The sequence below is a fragment of the Protomyctophum bolini genome (genome assembly GCF_963924005.1).
Source record: "Protomyctophum bolini genome assembly, chromosome: 9".
Taxonomy (NCBI): domain Eukaryota; kingdom Metazoa; phylum Chordata; class Actinopteri; order Myctophiformes; family Myctophidae; genus Protomyctophum; species Protomyctophum bolini.
The window spans coordinates 36,461,646-36,481,373 of record NC_137870.1 but is presented as its reverse complement, the minus strand read 5'-3'; the positions used below and the strand labels follow the sequence as shown (position 1 = coordinate 36,481,373).

The 19,728-nt window shown below is 42.2% G+C and overlaps 2 protein-coding genes across 2 annotated transcripts in view; one reads left to right on the top strand and one right to left on the bottom strand.

The window, feature by feature from the left end:
• cbl (Cbl proto-oncogene, E3 ubiquitin protein ligase) overlaps positions 1–8,033 on the bottom strand; it is a 68,046-nt gene extending 60,013 nt beyond the window's left edge. Inside the window, exon 1 of the mRNA XM_080772614.1 lies at positions 7,879–8,033. Within this exon, the coding sequence (XP_080628740.1) occupies positions 7,879–8,025 (147 nt within the window). The 5' untranslated portion in view covers positions 8,026–8,033. The remainder of the gene's footprint in view (positions 1–7,878) is intronic.
• A 385-nt stretch (positions 8,034–8,418) lies between these two features.
• On the top strand, positions 8,419–16,923 carry drc12 (dynein regulatory complex subunit 12 homolog). Its single transcript, XM_080772616.1, has 6 exons — positions 8,419–8,552; positions 9,684–9,755; positions 10,312–10,431; positions 11,012–11,104; positions 11,989–12,119; positions 16,480–16,923. Exons 3-6 carry the CDS (start codon positions 10,371–10,373, stop codon positions 16,606–16,608), a joined length of 414 nt encoding a protein of 137 aa, XP_080628742.1. The 5' UTR covers positions 8,419–8,552; positions 9,684–9,755; positions 10,312–10,370; the 3' UTR covers positions 16,609–16,923.
• Positions 16,924–19,728: the final 2,805 nt, after the last annotated feature.

Here is a 19,728-nt window from a genome sequence, read left to right as displayed (position 1 = left end):
TTAGGAGAATGCAGGACAGGACATAACCACTTAAAGTAGTGCAGTAAAACTGCATTTTAATAATGCAGATTTACAAAAACACAAACACAAACGACACATGGCATTGCTTATAGAAAAACATTTAGCTATTCGCTGTACTTTGAAGTATCTACAGTATGTAGTGATTACTGCTTGAGTGGACATTTTGCACTGTAGAAAGTTTATTTGGCTGCAATCCACCTTTGAATGCCATGTTATTATGCTACAGTATAATGTTATTAACTTAACTGCGCAGGATATACAAACATTTAGTTTAGGTTTGTGTTGTGTCCTCATTTCACTTCAGCATTGTGTCATCTTTTTTTACATTATTTTATGTCTATAATGACCAAAACAGGGATGCCAGGTCAAAGGTGTGTAAAGGTGTGACTCTGCTTTTTGGAAAACATTGATTTCCTTAGTGAAGGCAGCATTATCTGATGTGAAATGCCACCAAACCTTTTGTCATATCCTAGTAAATAAATACTGGTTGATGGTTAGACCTCTTTGTCATGCCACTGTATCATCACAACACCACCATGATGAAACCTCTGTAGATCTCCAACTCAACATTGAATGATGATGAGTCACTATAGTGTGTGTGTGTGTGTGTGTGTGTGTGTGTGTGTGTGTGTGTGTGTGTGTGTGTGTGTGTGTGTGTATGGTTTCAATGTACAGATTATTTAATTTGGAGTGGTGCAACGTCCACTCCTATGCGGAGCTAAGTGTGTCCCTGGCTGGCTGGCTGGGTCCGTCCGAGCACGAAAATAGCGTTTGGTTGGTTTTCACCACCAAGTATCACTGTACACATTAATGATGATTTCAGGTGTGACAGTACAGTACAGTACAGTACAGTGACCCCCTGGGACCCCCACACGGTAACTGTCAAAGTCACACAGGTGTGATTTTTTATATTATACCGTTTAGACTGATGATACTTTCTTGTCTTACCTCTGATCCTAGATTACTATTTCTATATACAATACATTGCAGACTATAACACAATGGGCACTCTACAAATTAATCAGGGAACATGTCCCTTCCATGAAATAGAAGAGAGATGGTGAATGCAGCTCAACACTGATGCTAGAACCCCTAAACTGGGCTACACACTACAGGATAATCGGAGAGATTTGGGCTTGGAATTGAAACGTCTCTCCCGACAATCATGGGGCATTCGGGTTCCAGGCTTTTGGGAACCCATTATCCTATGGTTTGATTGGGATGGACAGATCCAGGCAGGTAAACAGATTATTTTAAATGCTGGACATTAAAATAATGACATAATGCAGTACTTATGTTATAATTTGGCATTCTCCAAAACATTGAATACGTGTTATAAATATATCTGTTTTTTTTAATTAAATGCAAATTCAATTCCATTTCACTGACCTGTACAGTCAACTTGTAAAGTAATTTTCATAGAATTACATGAAAACCTAAACTGATACTGTTGATTCGATAATATCGAATCAACATTTTCAGATAATTTCAGATATTTACATACTTAGTATGTAAATATCTGAAATTGTCCCTCATTTGTTGCCCAACCTTTAAAGCTCCGGATACATCCTGACAGTTTTCTGAAAAAGCTATGTTTCTATGTCGATTTTTCAAAAATAGCAAATCCAGAGTGGCGCGCTATGAACTTGTAGATCTGCTATTTTTCAATAGCTAAAGCATAACATAATGCTAACACCAAAAGGGGTTCCCGCCCCAAAATGGGTTAAGGATGCATAAATGCATATACTGCAGTATATTGTTTTTTTCAGGATTCAAATTCGAAAACAGCAAAAGTATAGCAGATCGAGAAGCTCGAGCTTGCAGATCTGCTATACTTTTGTACTTTTCGTGTTGGGCGTAAATGTATGAATAAAACGTGTGCCCGACAGCAACGATATGAAATGTGTTTGGTGGATTCACATGCATTGTCTCAGGTGGTGGCTATAAGCTGTAGTATCATGGCTGGGACGCAGTGGATTCACATGCATTGTCTCAGGTGGTGGCTATAAGCTGTAGTATCATGGCTGGAACGCAGTGGATTCACAAGCATTGTCTCAGGTGGTGGCTATAAGCTGTAGTATCATGGCTGGAACGCAGTGGATTCACAAGCATTGTCTCAGGTGGTGGCTATAAGCTGTAGTATCATGGCTGGAACGCAGTGGATTCACATGCATTGTCTCAGGTGGTGGCTATAAGCTGTAGTATCATGGCTGGAACGCAGTGGATTCACATGCATTGTCTCAGGTGGTGGCTATAAGCTGTAGTATCATGGCTGGAACGCAGTGGATTCACATGCATTGTCTCAGGTGGTGGCTATAAGCTGTAGTATCATGGCTGGAACGCAGTGGATTCACATGCAATGTCTCAGGTGGTGGCTATAAGCTGTAGTATCATGGCTGGAACGCAGTGGATTCACATGCAATGTCTCAGGTGGTGGCTATAAGCTGTAGTATCATGGCTGGAACGCAGTGGATTCACATGCATTGTCTCAGGTGGTGGCTATAAGCTGTAGTATCATGGCTGGAACGCAGTGGATTCACATACATTGTCTCAGGTGGTGGCTATAAGCTGTAGTATCATGGCTGGAACGCAGTGGATTCACATGCATTGTCTCAGGTGGTGGCTATAAGCTGCGGTAGCATGGCTGGAACTGGGACTGACTTCTGGACAACGGCGGGACATGGTTGGACTGCTGAGATGGAGGAAATGCGCGTTTCATTTTTTTCTGCCGGGCAAGAAAAATCATAATAATGTCCTATAGTGGGATGCATGATAATTTAAAATGTCTCTCACCGTATCCATACACCTAAGTATCTGACCTTCCTCTTTCTCCATCATCACCCCTCCGCACATGTCCAAACCAACTCAAACTCTCCTCCCTTATGGAATATTTTAATCACGATTATGAATTGTTGATATTGAATGTTTTGTTAAAAGTGTCAAATGTAATATAATGACCTCTATGCTATCATTGTGTCCGAGTCCGATGGATGATGTGAGGAGTGGAAGGCAAGGAGCAACAGAATGACCAAACACTTAAGTTGCAAGTTTCATTATGTAGCCTTACATACCGGTCTATATAATGTTTTTATGTACATCTTACTAACAATGCGTACGTGTTGACTGTTACTGTGGTGCCTTTTTCAAAACAATCTAAAAGCGTACCACATCAAAGAAGGTACCCGACCCACCCTTCCATACGCCATGCGGTGGGCGCTGATGACGTGGAGGAGAGAGCACGTTCCCAGTGCCCGCCTGCCCGGTGGGAATCAAGTATCAAACCCAGCCAGGACCTTCTAGCTGTGAGACGACAGCGCTACCAACTGCACCACCGTGTCCTATGACAAAAGGTTGTTTCAAAGCAGATTATTTACTAAGGACATCTGTGGAAACTCTGGACTACCTTTTTTTAACTAAATTCTGAAATACAACGAGACATTCCAAAATTAGACAGTTTAGCTCGACCCCCACAATGCTGGATGACAAAGCTATGTGAGCGAGTCCCGAAGCTAAAGTGAAGGGCGAGGTCACTGATATATATACAGTATATATTGGCCATTATTTCACTCGTTTGATGGCTTCTGTATCTGTAATTATGTTGATATCTCTAACAAACATGTACCACAGGTCAATTTCGGGGTGAAAATGACAATGGCCTCCAAGCAAAGCTACATTCCATTGTTTTTCTCTCCTCAACCTTCTCTTCCTCTAACCTAAGGGCTTAACAGAAACATACTGAGTCACAACCAACCCATTCCATTGATGCTGAAATAATAAAATAAAAAACATACTGCAGTGCATACTGTAGGCTCACAATAAACGTTGCTGTCGGAAGCTTCTATTCATAATCTACGGAGCCGAGCAACACAAGAAAACTCAGCCAGTGAAATGATGACAGATAGTTTCTTGTTGCAAAACATGTTAACCACAGGCTCATTGGTTCCAAACGGCCAATTAGAGTGTTGTGCTTCCTCGTTTCAGACTTCAGTTTTAATCAGCTTTCTGCACAATCAAAATGTGGAAAATGGAGGACACAAACCTAGATAAATGTTTGTATACCATATGTTAATATAATTATTACATAGCAGGTGGATTGCAGCCAAACATACAACTTTTTGACAGTGAAAATGTGTTTCCATAAGCCATAGATACCAATATAATAGAAATAATAGCCAATGTAGATCTGCTATTTGTGCATTATGCTACTAAAGTACTGGGTTCTGGATAATTTTAAATCAGGATTACTCTGATTGACGGATTAATCAGTGAAGGGAAAACCAGAAACCAACTTGCTAATGATTTCCGTTTGATCACTATTTAATACAAATACGGTATAAAGATATTACTGTGTGAGATCACTGTGGGATTCTGGGAACAGGGCTTTGATTGCTGCATTACAAACAAGCCTCATACAATAACACTTTTAAACTAATGTTTAAACCAGGGGTAGGCAACCTTTGGCACCGGTGCCAACATTGGCACATAGGAGGGTGATCACTGGCACAGTGGCATACTGTAGGTGTTTATATATTTTTTCAAATAAGTGAAGACCCTCACATTTGTATGTAAATTACATGCTGCACATAATTCTACATTCCTTAAAACACACATAACTTTCACTGGGGAGGGAGTCTGGAACATATTGTGGGTCATTGCTCAGTCGAATGATTATAACAATGTGAAAGAAAGTATTTAAAAAGAAAGGAAAAGGTTATATTCGTGGACAATCAAAATATGTTGGAATTTGTAATGTGGTATCATTGAAATTAATGTTGACATGGCACACTGCGACTATTTAGAAATTTCATTTCATTTAATTAAAAAAAAAAGGTTGCAGACCCCAGGTTTAAACTTCAAGCAGAGGCAGTGGAATTGTTAAACCAAATTGAGTAAGAGCATCACGTATGTGGTTGTAAACTAACTCAACACCACCAGTTTTATTTAAAATGTTAACGAACACAGATGTAGTTGAATCAAAATATTGCAAAACTAGGGGCAGCAGGTTTCTTTTGAGAGGCGAATTAGTTCTGTAATCTACCGAGACCGGACGTTTAACTTGCGTGGGAGGTGTTTAGATCTAGTTACTATAGTGACCTATGCAGCGCTGTGGTTTGCTTTCAACTCTGGCCGTAATGTTTTCACTTCTATTTTCAAAATGTCTGAGAAACAATAGTCTTTGAATCAAGGAGGGTTTATTTGTCACTCACTCCTACAGATACAAGCAGCAAAATGTTGGTGAGATATGGTCTGCAAGACTGTGCAACAGCAGCAATCCAAAATGCACAAACGAAAAAAGGAAAATAATAATAATAGAAGGTGAATTAAATATAAGGTTAAAAAGTTTAGATTTACGATACACACTAAACCTTTTAGTAGCAATAGGAAATGTGGGAACTTTGGCTGTGAGCATCATTCCCTGTCTTTAAGTCTTTACCAACATAAGTACTTCATTGTACGACATATAGCAAAAATATCAGTCAAAAATCCAATGTAGATGCAAGATGTTTGCTATATTTGGTTTTCAGGTACCAGACTGAAAACACACACACACACACACACACACACACACACAGTTCTCTTTTTGACCCCATGTCAAAAAGAGAACTGATCACGCAGTGTCACTTCCCTTTTCTTGCATTTACTTTGCATGACCTGTCATATTGCAGATGTGAAGAAAGCCCTGACCAACCTACCGCATATGCTAATGGTGCAAAACATACTCATGGAATGTGGATTCTAACAAATGATAGCTTTACAAAGAAGAGAGAGACGTGGTCTCTTAAGCTCAGCGGTGCCTCAATGAGGAACAGAAGACACACACACACAATAGAATGTGTTGTCCTCGCAAGTCACTTCGATAACACTGTGTGAATCTCACAGGAAGCTGGAGGTCAAGCAGCCACCACGTTTTTTCTTCTTTTCGTTTTTTTTCCGAGAAGTGAGGCAGTGTAATGAGCCTCCTGTGTCGACGAGGCCCAAATAGACCTCGTTAAATGATCACATTTCCGCCTTCTTTTCGACAATGCTCTAGTGTAGTTTCCAACAACGGAAGTCTAATTTCTGATGGTGATTTCAATAATGCAGTACTTCAGAGAATACCTCTGCTGCTGGTGCAAAGTGCACCAGCAACACCCAATTATAGGGGGAAAATGTAAAAAGTTTAAAACAAATTGTGATGCGCTGTGTGAACAGTACTTACAGGTCAACTATTTAAGCTGTTTGTTGCACAACAAAGTATATGACTTTTAAGGCCACTGTCATCAAGTTACCTCCTGACTTCATGTTCAACCTTAAATATTAAAAATATTTCCTCCCCACACACATTTGTGTGTCGTCACGTCACGGCTGTTGTATCCCCTGACTCACCTGCCCGTGAGGAGCCCCCTCCGGGAGGATGTAGAGCCGTCATCCTACTCCTTCTGCCCAACACTCGCTGCTGACATGTGCCGCCCCAGCCCGTAGGAATACGTGGAGTGGCGAATATCACCCTTCCTGCCCGGATTCCCTCCCCGAACACAGGCCAATTGTGTTCGTATAGGCTCGGTAAAACCAGATTCAAACCCACAACCTCCACGGTGGTGGGCAGGCACTTAATACCACTGTGCCACCCGAGCGCTAAATTGACAGTATGTAGATGACCAACATGGTCACACCCCACCCACTCCACTTAAACTCAACATTCTTTGTTAAAGAATGGAAATAATCTGGGATTGTTTTGATTATACATACTGTACATTCATAAATAATTTGATTTGGAGATGGAAAAAATATATTTGGACTATTATGAATCAAACTATAGGTCTGTTTTACTCCACGTTTACAAATATTTTAGTACAGCTCAAATATCTTTTGTCCGTCAATAGAGGGTATATGCGCAAGCGCATGCATAAAGTGAATGGCAAATCGAGTGGCAGTAAAAGTGAGTTTAACATTGTTTAATGTCGTTTAATGCAATTAGACATGACTTTTCTGTTTGGAGGTATGGGCTGTCAGAAAGTAGTTTTTAGCCACTTAGTAGGCATTCCTGCATAACTGCCTGGTTTGAGGATGATGTCACACAAATACCCTCTATAGCTGATAGGTCTCCTTATCAAGAGCTTTCTCATTCATCATCTCCAAGGGCAGTGGTCAAAGACCCTTAAATTGGTACTGCATTAAGCCGCAGACCCCCATTAGAAAGGATTTTGCTCCAGGGGCCCCCCATAACAGAAGATTTTTGTTGTTAAGAAGATTAGATTTTGTACAGAATTCTACCAATGTCCAGTCTAAACTGTAGCCAGGGAGAAGACAGTTTAGAGAGTGATGTCACTATAGTCCTCACACACTTCTAATATCTGATAGAAATAATAGTGAAATTAAACTGTTCTTGATTTTGGCTGGGAATCCCATGGACCCTATAGTACCCCGATAATCTCGCTACACATGGATACCACTTTTTAAACATGTCTCCACTGCTATTCTTTATTTCTCGTTTGTTTACATTCTTTTGCATAACTGATTGGGCCTTTAAATGGAAAAGTGACATTAGCTTTTGGACAAAACATAATGACAACAATGACATGAAGCATAATTATGAGCCAGTAAAGCTCATTATACCCCATCGTGCAATAGCGACGCTAGCCGAAAAGGACAGATTCACAGGCTGACAACGCGTCGCTAACGTTGTCAGCGTGTAGATCTGTCCTTTTCGGCAAGCGACACCAGACAGCCAGATTGCAGCTTTGTATGCTAACGGCGAGCTAACTAGCTTAACAGCTAGTTAGCTTGGCCGTTAGCATAGCGCCCACTGCCCAGCATACGAGCTGCTTGGTATCACGTTAGCACATCCATACAGCCATCCATCATTCCCAAACCAACCTTGTCCATCAGCTTCCAACATTTCTCCACCGTCTTCTTGTCCACGGCCCCGGGCTGGTGGTGAGCGTGGAGGTGGTGGTGATGAGGCTGGAACGCGTCCTTCATCATCCCGATGAGACCCCCACCTTTCTTCAGGTTCCCTGCCATGTCTGGGGCCACCGGGACAGGGCCCGACTGGGGCAGGGGTGCTGCTGCTAGGGGCCACAAGGAGGGACCCTCACCGCCACGATCCGGGCCAAGCCCCCCGGCGAGGACAGCTAGACGGCGCCCTCTCCGGGTGTCGGATGATGATCCGTGGAGTGAATACACCCTCCTCTCCTCTCCTCCTGAGGGGGTAAGGACCGGGGGTTCTACCGGAGCGCTGATCCCATCAGCAGTGAGGCTGTCACACGGTTTGAATGGACGGATGTCCGCCTCCCCTGCTGCCCTGGTCTGGTCTCACTCCCTGCACCCTCCTCCCCCGGCGAGGAGTCACTGTGGTGCCTCTGCCACTCTCTCTCTCTCGCGCGCGCGCACGGTCTGTCTCTGCCTTCAGTGCACAGGGACCAAGGCTGTCAGTCTCTAGTTTGTCCTCCTCAGTTAGAGGACAATGACACCATGTCTCTGCTTGCAGAGACCTCCTGCAGTGTCCTCTTCCTCCGTTGACCGATAAGCACCCCGGCCGGCCAACCCAAGTAAGTCACCCCCCTTCAACAATGCCGTTCCCCTTTCTTGTCTTGCAGATGAGATCAGATGCTGGCTGTACTGTTCTAGCCTGGGTTCACAATGTTGTTGGAGTACGGTTCTGTTGCGGTCACGCAGCGCTCAGTCACACATGCAGCCGAACCGAGCCTCTGTGCTGTGGCCGCTGTCTGTGCGAAGACGATCGGCGTCTTGACTTGCATGCAGAGGACGGAGGATCACACGCAGCGGATCCAACGTGACATCAGGGGACGCCTACTGCTGCTGTCGCGGCCCGCGGGGACGAATAAATTATAAATACCGGTAATAAGAAATTGAGCATTCGCGTGCTTGCTGTTCCCCTTCTGCCGTGACGTGTACGCGCGGCGGCCCCTGCATTCTTTTGCTTTTCCTGTGTACATACAAGTGACGTCCCCTTCAGTTAGCCTCGCCCATCGCAGGCAGCGGTCTGGTCTGCCCTCCACCTCGGTGCGCGCCCGTCTGCGCATGAACGCGCACGCCTTTCTTTTTTCTTTGCAGCAGCATTCATAAAACTTACAGGGATATATTAATGAATCATGAATGAAAGCAGATCATACACCGAGAACAGTCGCATTAAAGCCAATTGCCAATATGGAATAGAATGAAATGTGGAATGGATGGATGGATGCTGGTGGTGTGGTGGACCGTGGGAGGTGGGCTCGTATCTTTTGGTCACCACGACAACAAAGGACCGTTTTTTTGTCCAGTGGTAAAAAAAACGTGCGCCAGTAAAGTTGTGATTGGTTGTACAAGGTGTCAGTCAAGTCAAGTATCGATCAGCGTGGGATAGTCAACCCTTAGCAACCAAATAACAACACACCGCCTCCTGTAGGCCGATGTGTGTGTACTTTGACTGTACTGAGCTCGTTTTCGGGGAAAAAGAATAAAAGGAAGTACCGAAGTAGTGTATAACTTAACTGACCTCCAAAAAACATGCCTCCAAAGAAAAAGGGGAAGAATTTAAAGAAGACCATTATAAAGAAAGACTCAGAAAAAAGTAATTACAGTGAATACGAGTGAATATTGTGTGCATTTCACCAGTGAATATTGTGTGTGGATTTAAATAGATTCATACATTTTTGTAATTATATCATGTTGTACAGCAGGTGAAAGTGAACTGGAAACAAAGTATCAGCGCAGTGTTCTGGATGTGGCCATTCTGAAGGATCATCTGGGTGAGTGTTTATAAAAATCACACCCATGTGAAGTGAGGGGCGCTAATATTATAAGTTACTCATGTTGATTAGGACGGTGATGTAATAGTGATGTAAAACAAACGGTGTCAAAACAAACATTAAATTCTCTTTATTGTTAATGGCATTTAATGTTTGTGTTAGGGGGACAAGATGTCATTGTCAATTGCATAAAACATTAAAAAAAACATTAACATTAAACCTGTATATAGGAGGCGCTGGCGCCCCTAAAAAATGTGAGATTGAGAGAGAGCTATTTGAACAAAGGAAAAAAGCTACACCCCCTTTAAAAGGATCATGACCAACCTTAATACACTTAATTAAAGCCGGATACACATGTGGCATGGTGGGCACTGGGCAGGGACTTTAACACTACCCTAGCGCAGTATTTGTTTCGTTTTATTGTATTCTATGCTAGTGTTATGATCAAAGCATGTGATAATCACTAAGGGGGACTGTGTGTGTGTGTGTGTGTGTGTGTGTGTGTGTGTGTGTGTGTTTGTGTGTGTGTGTGTGTGCGTGCGTGCGTGTACGTTAGCCATACATTGCGGTGATGCAGGGAAAGCTCAAGCAGCCAGCGCTGGCCTGAGGAGTCACATGAGAGACCTGGAGCAGAAACTTCAGCATGAAAGACAACAACACAGGGATGTTAGCTCAGGTATAATATGATAAGATAAGACAAACCTTATTATCTACAGGTGCAGTTGTCTTGTCTCTGTTCATACCTTCTATAGAGTATTGTACCGACGCAGGGTCTACTCCCTTGAAGTAGCCATATGACAATGGCTTTCATGAACTAGAAAAGAAGTTCCTGCAAAAACTGTGTGGGCTCACTGCCCACACCCCCACTGCATATGATGTACAGTAGAAAATTCCCTGATCCAGTGATGATGGATGGTGACGTATTCACTGCCACCCCAGGAAGCGGCAGAGGTTTGAATGCGTGAACCAAGAAGAAGAAGAAGAAAAGAAAAACAGACAAATACAATCCCCTCGGCCTCCCCCTTAAAAATCTCCATGAATTCAAGGCTTCATGGGGTGTGTAATTGGTAGAAAATATTAAATAAAATATGTTATTTTTTGTGTGAACTACTCCTTAAGCAGGCCTCTAATTATGATGACGCTAGTGTACATCGCAGTAATACATGAGCAAAAGTGCCAAAATGAACAGAAGTCTTTAATCATTAATTCAAGGACTATAGTTTGGTACAAACAAGTCCCTGTATGTCACTGTACAGATCTGGGCCGCCAGTCTAAGACCATGCAGACAGAGCTGACCATCAAGGTCAACAGACTGGACCAGGAGGTCAATCAGCTTCAACAGCAGCTAGGTATGAATATCCTACACTGTACAACAATCCCGCCGCTCCTGAAGTCTCTATTGTTATAGAATGTTTAGTTTCAGTTTCGTTTTTGCCTATCCCATCCAATGTCAGGCTTTTTAAATTACGTCATAAGTGACAGTCTATGGACTTTTCATGTTTGTTTAGAGTGTTTTTAACAAACTTTGCTGGCTATATAGTGGAAGTTAGACTAAGGGTAGAAGTGAGCATTTGGTTATAGTTTCATGCCAAGGAAGAGCACTAGAGGTGGAATATTTGCTTTGAGCTGCATTGTGCCTTTGTAGATCTGGAGAAAGCACATGATAGGTTGCCGAAAATGGAAACTGTGGAATGTATGAGAAAGTCTGGAGAAGTATGTTAGAGTGGTGCAGGAAATGTGTGGAAGTTGTAAGACAGTGGTGAGGTGTGATTATGGGTGTGACAGAGGAGTTCAAAGTGGAAGTGGGTCTGCATCAAGGATCAGCGCTGGGCTCCAGCTTGTTCGCTGTGGTGATGGACTGGCTGATGGATGAGGTTAAACAGGAATCTCCATGGACCATGATGTTTGTAGAGTACATTGTGATCTGTAGTGAGAGCAGGTATAGGAAAGGCTAGAGAGGTGAAAATATGCCCTGGAAAGGAGAGGAATGAAGGTTAGCCGCAGCAAGACAGAATACATGTGTGTGAATCAGAGGAACCCGAGTGGAACAGTGAGGTTACAGAGAGTAGAGTTCATTCCAGAGCAATGGAGAGTGTGGAAAAGAGCTGAAGAAAGCAAGCAGGTTGGAATGGGTGGAGAAAAATGTCAGGTGTGATATTGTGTGATAGGAAAGTATGAGCAATAACCTTTGTGTGTGCTGTGCAATGCATGTAATGTATGCACATGTGCTCAGCCCTGTGTCAGGAAGAACTGAAGAAAGAGAAAGCAGAACATGAGCAGTTGGACCAGGAGAAAGATGACATAATCAGTGGCCTCAAACACAAACTTGAACACATGGAGACGGACTATGAGAAAATTCTACATGTAAGTAACAATACACACACAGTCAAATAGTGTTCAAGTCCCTCTACTGTATAGGCTATTGAATGGGTTCAAACTTCTATCATGGTAGAAAAAATGAGAAAAAGGATCACATCTTTTTGGCAAAGAGTGAAAAACAAACAAGGTGTTCTTTGGTACAATTGGGTGACAATGGGTAGGCAAATTCTAGTTGTGATTCTTCTATTCCTATACATTTCTAGATTATGTTTATATACGATACACCTTGCTGACTGGCAGCTTATTTGTGTCTTCACCTCTTAAAGTAATTGATTGTCATTCAAAAACAGGAAAGCGCCTCCCCTGGAAATAATCTATATTTAGGCATTAATCCAGAGCGATTTACAGTAAGCAAGAACAAAAAACATGTTAATGCATCAAATACATAAAAATTGTTATCATGAATCTTACGTAAGCTTAAGAACCTAACAGTGGAATATCTATCTAATGAAACTATAAGTGTATACACTATATAGAGTGTTATGTCTACATAAAGTGCTATTTAAGACTTAAATTACATAAGTTGAGCCTATGCATACGCCTGTAGGAGGTCCAGGCTAGGGCAAGTACTAAGATGGAGATGGAGTCTGAAGAGGTGGGTTTTCAGACTGCGACGGAAGATTGGGAGTGAGTCTACAGTTCTGATTGCAATGGGAAGTGCATTCCATAGTTTTGGAGCCAGAAGGGAGAAGAGTTTGAGACGTGTGAAGCATTGCAGCGTCGGCCAGAAAGCCGGAAACGCTTTTCCCCCGCTGCAAGTTGCAGCGTGGGTGGAGCTTCATATTATACATTAATTATCATAGACATACATAGTATTTATAATGATAAATGCATCAAATATTTTGTATTTTATATTATTGGGTTTGTTTTGGCTTGTTTTGGAAGTGGGTTGGCTTATTTCATTTCATGTCATGAGTTGGCAACACTGCCGTGGAGCAACATGGTGTCGCCCGTACGGTCTTCGCGTCTCGTCCTCTTTAGACAGTCCTTGCTAAAAACCAGGAAGAGACTCCTGCCACTCGCGGCAACTGGCATCTTCGTGACTCTTCTGTCTGGATGCAGTATCAATCTCACAGACACGTCTGCATTCAATCACTTATCACTGCCAGCCATCAGTACCACCCTTACTTTCCAACATACTCCATTCACCTCAACCCTTACATGAAACACAAAAATAAACAACTTATAATACATTCCAACAACACAATGCCAATACTCCCATACTGTTACAATTATTATTCCCAGCTTAACCAATACCACCATAATAATTAACCATAACAATATTAATAATAATAATAATACATACTCAGAAGGACTGTGGTCCGTAACAGCTATATATTAATTTAATTGTATTGACCCTATAATCAATATACAGTAGCTAAGGCTTTGCCCACTCAAATGGTGCAGATATCTGGAGTATACTGGCTCAGCTGCCAGTGATAAGTCCCCATCGGGAGGATGTAGCACCTGTGTCCTACTCCTCCTGTTCAACACCCCCCACTGACAGGTACTGCCACAAACTAAGATAGTCCTCCCCACTTGGCTTCTCTCCCTCGAACACGGCCAATTGTGATCATATAGACCTGAGTGTGTTGATGAAGTACAGTATAGAGACGGACAGAAAGAGTCTTTGTGGACCTATTATGAATTGAATACACACACACACGCACACACACACACACACACACACACACACACACACACACACACACACACACACACACACACACACACACACACACACACACACACACACACAACTTAACTTAAAAAGAAAACACTTTTACAAAACAATTACAAAAAAATAAAAATAAAATAACTATAAAAACACATACGCACGCACAAACTTTAAAAAAAATCTTTAAAAAGTACGTAATTTATTCTAAATGTTGTTATTGCAATTTACGAGCTGCGTTCGCTTCCCGCGTCCGTGCGTCTTACTTGTCTTTTAGCATTATTTTGTATAGATCTGTGCCACCGTGCCTTAGTTCTTTCTTCTTTTTTTCAAACTGTTAATAAAGTAGCCTATTCAATCAATCAAACCAGAAACCATAATAGCCGAGAGAGGAGGTGTGATATTATAATGAGGACGTCAGGAGTGGCAGAGGAAAGGTATAAAGGAGTGTGTCAGAGTGGTGCAGGTGCAGGATATGTATGAGGGAGTGTGACGGGGTTGAGGTGTCCGGTAGGAGTGATGGATGGGTGGAGGTGGTCTTACATCGAGGATCAGCCCTGAGCCCTTTCTTGCTCACATTGGTAATGGACAGGTTGACAGATGAGATCAGGCAGCGTGGACTATGATGTTCACAGGTGACACAATGCAATATGAGAGGAGGGAATAGGTCCTCACTCAGTCTGGACAGGTGGAAGTATGCACAGGAAAGAAGATGAATGAAAGTCCAAGCAGATAGAATCGGTACCATATCCCTCCAAGAGTGAGCATCAGTGAGGACTAGGCATGTAACGGTATGAGACTTTACAGTACTAGAGCACAGAGTCGGTAATGATGGAATTTGGAGATCCATGCCCCACCTGGCTATGCAATACCAGTTGTACCCACCCACGTCAGAGTACCCGTTCCATTTTGTCTGTGTCCCTTTTATGCCCATATATGGAGATTTCTGTATCTGTCTCTCTGTGTCCCTTTATTCCTGGAGTTCTGTGTCAGGCATGCCCAAATATGAGGTGATGTGATGTCAGAACAGGCCAGCTCCATATATGGAGTCCAGTGATCAGGTCCAGACCTGGGCATATTTGTGATGTCAGAACAGGCCAAGCTCCATGATGCCTGGGCAGGGGCCCTGTCCAGAGCTCAGCACACAGCTGATTTTAAATGTTCATAAACGACAGCTTGCTGCACCTGGCAGTTATGACCGAATCATTCTTGTTTTGGTACTATGGCCCATAAAATAAACTATATATCTATTATAAATAGATTGTAGAGACCTGTGAAGATCTAAAGTTACGTATAGTTTTTACTGCCTCTACCATTTAAAAATTCTACAATATGAATATAATAGTCTTCACTTTACTTCCTGCATGCACCATGCACAAAAAAAGATCTACAAATGAGAAAAACATTGTGATGCGATGGACTTGCGCAGCATATACATATTATGCGCATATTAAGATAAGTAATTAAATACTGTGAGCTCGGAAATCTCACTGTGTAAACTGTAAATACTGTGGCTGTTTATGCCACAGTAATACGGTATACCATTACATGCCTAGTGAGGACACATGGATATGTGGAGTGGTTGACAAAAGTCTTACTGCGCTTAAACCACATGAACCTTTAAAGCGTCTTTATTCTGTGGGCAAACATTCAGTGAAAATAGCAGATCTACAAGCTCAGGCGTTGAGCTCGCTGTCTGATCTGCTGTCCGGCAAAGAGATTTGGTGTAGAGAGGAGCCCTGTCCATTTTTGTGGATGTGCATCATGGTCAGTGTAGTGTACCTGATGTTGGATAGGAATTTGTGGAGGGCAGCGATCCAGGAATCCCGAGTTGGTGTTGGGTAGACTTCACTCTCGCAGCTAGAAGAAGAAGAAGAAGAAGAAGAAGTGTAGTGTAGATTAGAAGCATTGAAGCAATAACACTATACTGAGCAACGGAGGTGAATCAGAGATACCTTTAGTTTCCCAACAATGCATTGCCCAGGTCCTCATCGGTTGTCATGCAATAACCTTGAATCAGATTCCGATTTATTATTGGTCTTTTATGTCTTTATTTATAGGACAGACTTACTTATGCCTATCGCACTTTCCTGGGCCTTCTTTTCCAGCTGTTTTCATGTCAGTCCACTCCACACTGCTTTTTTTCTTTTTTTTTGTTACATTTTTTTTTAAATGTGCGCCTAAAATATCATGCCAGGTTGAAAGTGGTTGAGATTATCTGTGTCTTCTTTTAATACATATTTAATCAATGAAAGATATTATCAAGACTTTGGTAAATAATAACTTCAGTGGAACAAATGGGAAGAACAAGTTATTTTCTTCCATTCCCTGAAAAGTAACAATTTTGGACACACACGGTTTATGCCCAGACAGCAACGACATTCACAGTCAAGGACATGCGTAGCCGCGCAGACCCCAGAACCAATGCGAAGCAAGTTGAAGGAAAATGAAATAATCCAAATTGTTCTACAGCCACATACTGTAGTTGAAACTCTGCCTGTAGTTCTCCTAGCACCCACTGGGTGGCAATAGTGCACTATTCTGCTACAGAGAACATTGGTGATAAATGGTGTGGTGTGGACTGTGGACATGCTATGACTAATACATGGAAATAATGGTTAACTTTGTCAACGTATTCAGAGGTCTCGTCTCTATTGGTGTTTTATTCAGGACACCCTGGACAGCCTGACGTCTCAGCTGTCTGTTGTTGGTCAGGGATGGGAGGACCAGAGCACATCCATCCATCAACAATACAAGGACCTGCTTTCCCAATTCACCCTCAACACGCTGGACATCTAATCCAGTGTTTTGCAAACAGTGGGTTTCCTACCAAAAATCAAGAAGTTTTTTTTTAAAAGACAGAAAAAGACTAATCTCAAAAGAGTTTCTGGATGCCTTTTGGGCCTTGAGCAGAAAAGTTTGCGAACCACTGACCTAAACGATAGCAGTCCCTATACCTTATCAGTGTAGGAACACACTAGACTAGACATCTGTGTATTATATATACAGCTCTTATGACTGTAACAATGTGCCACAGTGTTTCATTTGAAACTGCATCAATATACAACTCAAAATACCTTATAGCCAACAGAGAAATTAGCATTTAATTTTGTATTTACCTGTCCATCCAAATGTACAAGGAATTCAGTCATCTACACTTCTACAGTATATGCAATGCATGTTGTGTATTGTCCAGATGTATTAAATGAGTAATCCTGGTGATGTGAAAGCCTGGTTATTTAAGTGGTTTTACAAGTTACAACATACAGACAATTCCTCAATTTCAGATATCAGTATATTAAATACATGTTAATATTGCAGTTATGGCCTATACATCAATGTTTAGGCCATTGAGCAATGACTATAAGACTGTCAACCACAGTAAAAGCAGTATACAAAATGCCTGGCAGCCTATATCCACGTCTCCTGAACTGCATATACAATATATTATATTATACTGCACATGCTGAGTAGACTGAAATCAAATATGACAAGGTGGGAAGAGGTGAAAATAGCTCCATCATCATTCCATAGTTATAATGAAACATTGTTGGCCTGAAGCAGTATTCACCACCACTACTGTGATGAATGAATAATTGAACAAGATATGGAAGGAATGAAAACTGTCCTAAAAAACAAATACCAAATGTCTCTTGTTAATGAGGTGCAGTCTCACCAACAGTCCAAGAAAGATGACCACAGCGTACATTAAACCTAATGTCTCCCATTGGAGGACAGATAAACAGGTTGAGCTTCCAAGCCTCTCGTCTGTGGGTCTTTTTTATGGACTTTAGGGATGTATCTTTTTATAGCCTCTCATTTCTGAAGTAATGAGTCGTTTACTTGAGAATTAAGACAAGGCTGTGCTTTAATTACCTGCAACTAACACAGAAACACAGAATCGGTTGAGCAGGTTTGAGACATTTCTGTTGATTTATAATGTAATAATGGTGATCAGGGTGGTTCAGTTGAACACTTATAATGAAGCAATTTGAAATACAATTAAAACCTATGGGTTCTGTTGAACTTTCGTCTTGAACAAAGTGTCACACTACTCAAGTACATTTTGAATTCTGGACAGTATTTCTATAGTGCAGTATTGCTACTTTTACTTAAGTAGTTAAGAGAGTTTTTTCCACGACTGGTGTGATCTCATCTCTCTCATGAACACTGGGTCCTAAAATCCAAATGACCTGAGGTGTGTGTGTGTGTGTGTGTGTGTGTGTTTGCACGAGCGCACGTGTGAGTGATGTGCGTGCGTGCGCGCATGTGTGTGTGATGTGCGTGTCACTGTGACACATAACATGCCCTCAGTGTCACTCTTTCTCTGTCACTCACACACAAGGACACATACACTCGCACACATGCATGCACGCATACACATACACACACAAACACAAAGGCAGACAAGGCAATCTAAAGGCCTTCGATCAAGGTAGGAATGAATGAATCACATGATGGGACTGAGACGGAGTAAATGAAGCTCCATTTTATTCCTCTGAAAGACAAACAATGTCAAGACGTTTTGGTCATTATGGTCAACTGTCTGGGAACAAAAAGTCACAGACAGGCCTCGACAGCGTCTCACCTTGCTGACAATTTATAGCACTTTCAATACCTTCTCTTCTCTGAGCACACAACAATAGGACATTTGCATGAATTCACCAGGAAATCAATAGAAAATCTCAGTCTTTGGAATTTAGAATGAGTTAATTATTGGATGCTATGTCCCATAAATGTAATTCCTTATTCATGGCTGCACTGACGTTGAATTATTCATGCAAACGGATGACTGTCCAATACGACACAAAGACAGGCAACCGTGGAAAACTTTGTGGAATGAATTGGTTGGATAATCACCATAATAAAACCATTGTGGCTCAAAAGAAATATGCACACAGGCATATCAGGTGTTATTTTAGTCAAAACCCTGTTCTGTATTTAAAACTCTGACTACTACTTATGCATTGCTTTGGGGATTTGGGGCATCATCATGTGCAAGGGAACAGTTTTCTCTGCTTTCTTGTTATTTCTATAGGGTAGTATCTACAAGCTCAAAACACGCTGAGCTGTTTGACAGTATATTCAACAGTGTTGAAGTGTCCAACGGCTTTTGGATTTGACTGCAGTACTCTGAACCAAACCTGAGTTGATCATGACTGCATGTGAGCCTGGTTGCACATACGACATGCACACATGGACCCAGCACACGTTCTCATACCGTTGCAGGCAGCAGAACCTCCATAACTTGGGGCAAATTGCTCGAGCTGTATAGGCTACAATTGGCTGCACTTGAGTAAGGAAATAGATTTTCACGCAGCTCTGCAGACACTCAGCACTCATCATGGGTTCCATAAATCCAACAGCTGCTGGGCTGCGGCAGATAGTGAGTTTTATTTATGGACTATGGGACCAGAGAGGCAGAATGATGAAATGAACTGGACATATGGTAACACTGACATAGTGATGAATGTGTGTGTGTGTGTGTGTGTGTGTGTGTGTGTGTGTGTGTGTGTGTGTTTGTGTGTGTGTGTGTGTGTGTGTGTGTGTGTGTGTGCTTTGCGTGCGGTGTTACATAATTGGACAGGTGGGTGGTTACATACAGTGACATACAAGCAGTGCGGTGCTGTAAAACCTGTCAACTCTAATGCTGCAGTGGATGTAGAGTGCGAAGACAGCCACTGGCAGAACCATAAAGCAGACACTGCAATGAGGTGTTAGATGGGTGTTCAATCAACAAACCCATATAGGAGGCACAAAGGAGCACTCACTGAGAACCAGTCTGATCAATGCATTCCCACACCCAGGTCGTATATACCACGCACTCATCATGGGTATTTGCTGAGCAAGCGTCTTGCTCAAGCATGCCTCACCGTAGCCTTAGATCATGACCCTTGTTTGTAGATGTATTTTATCAAT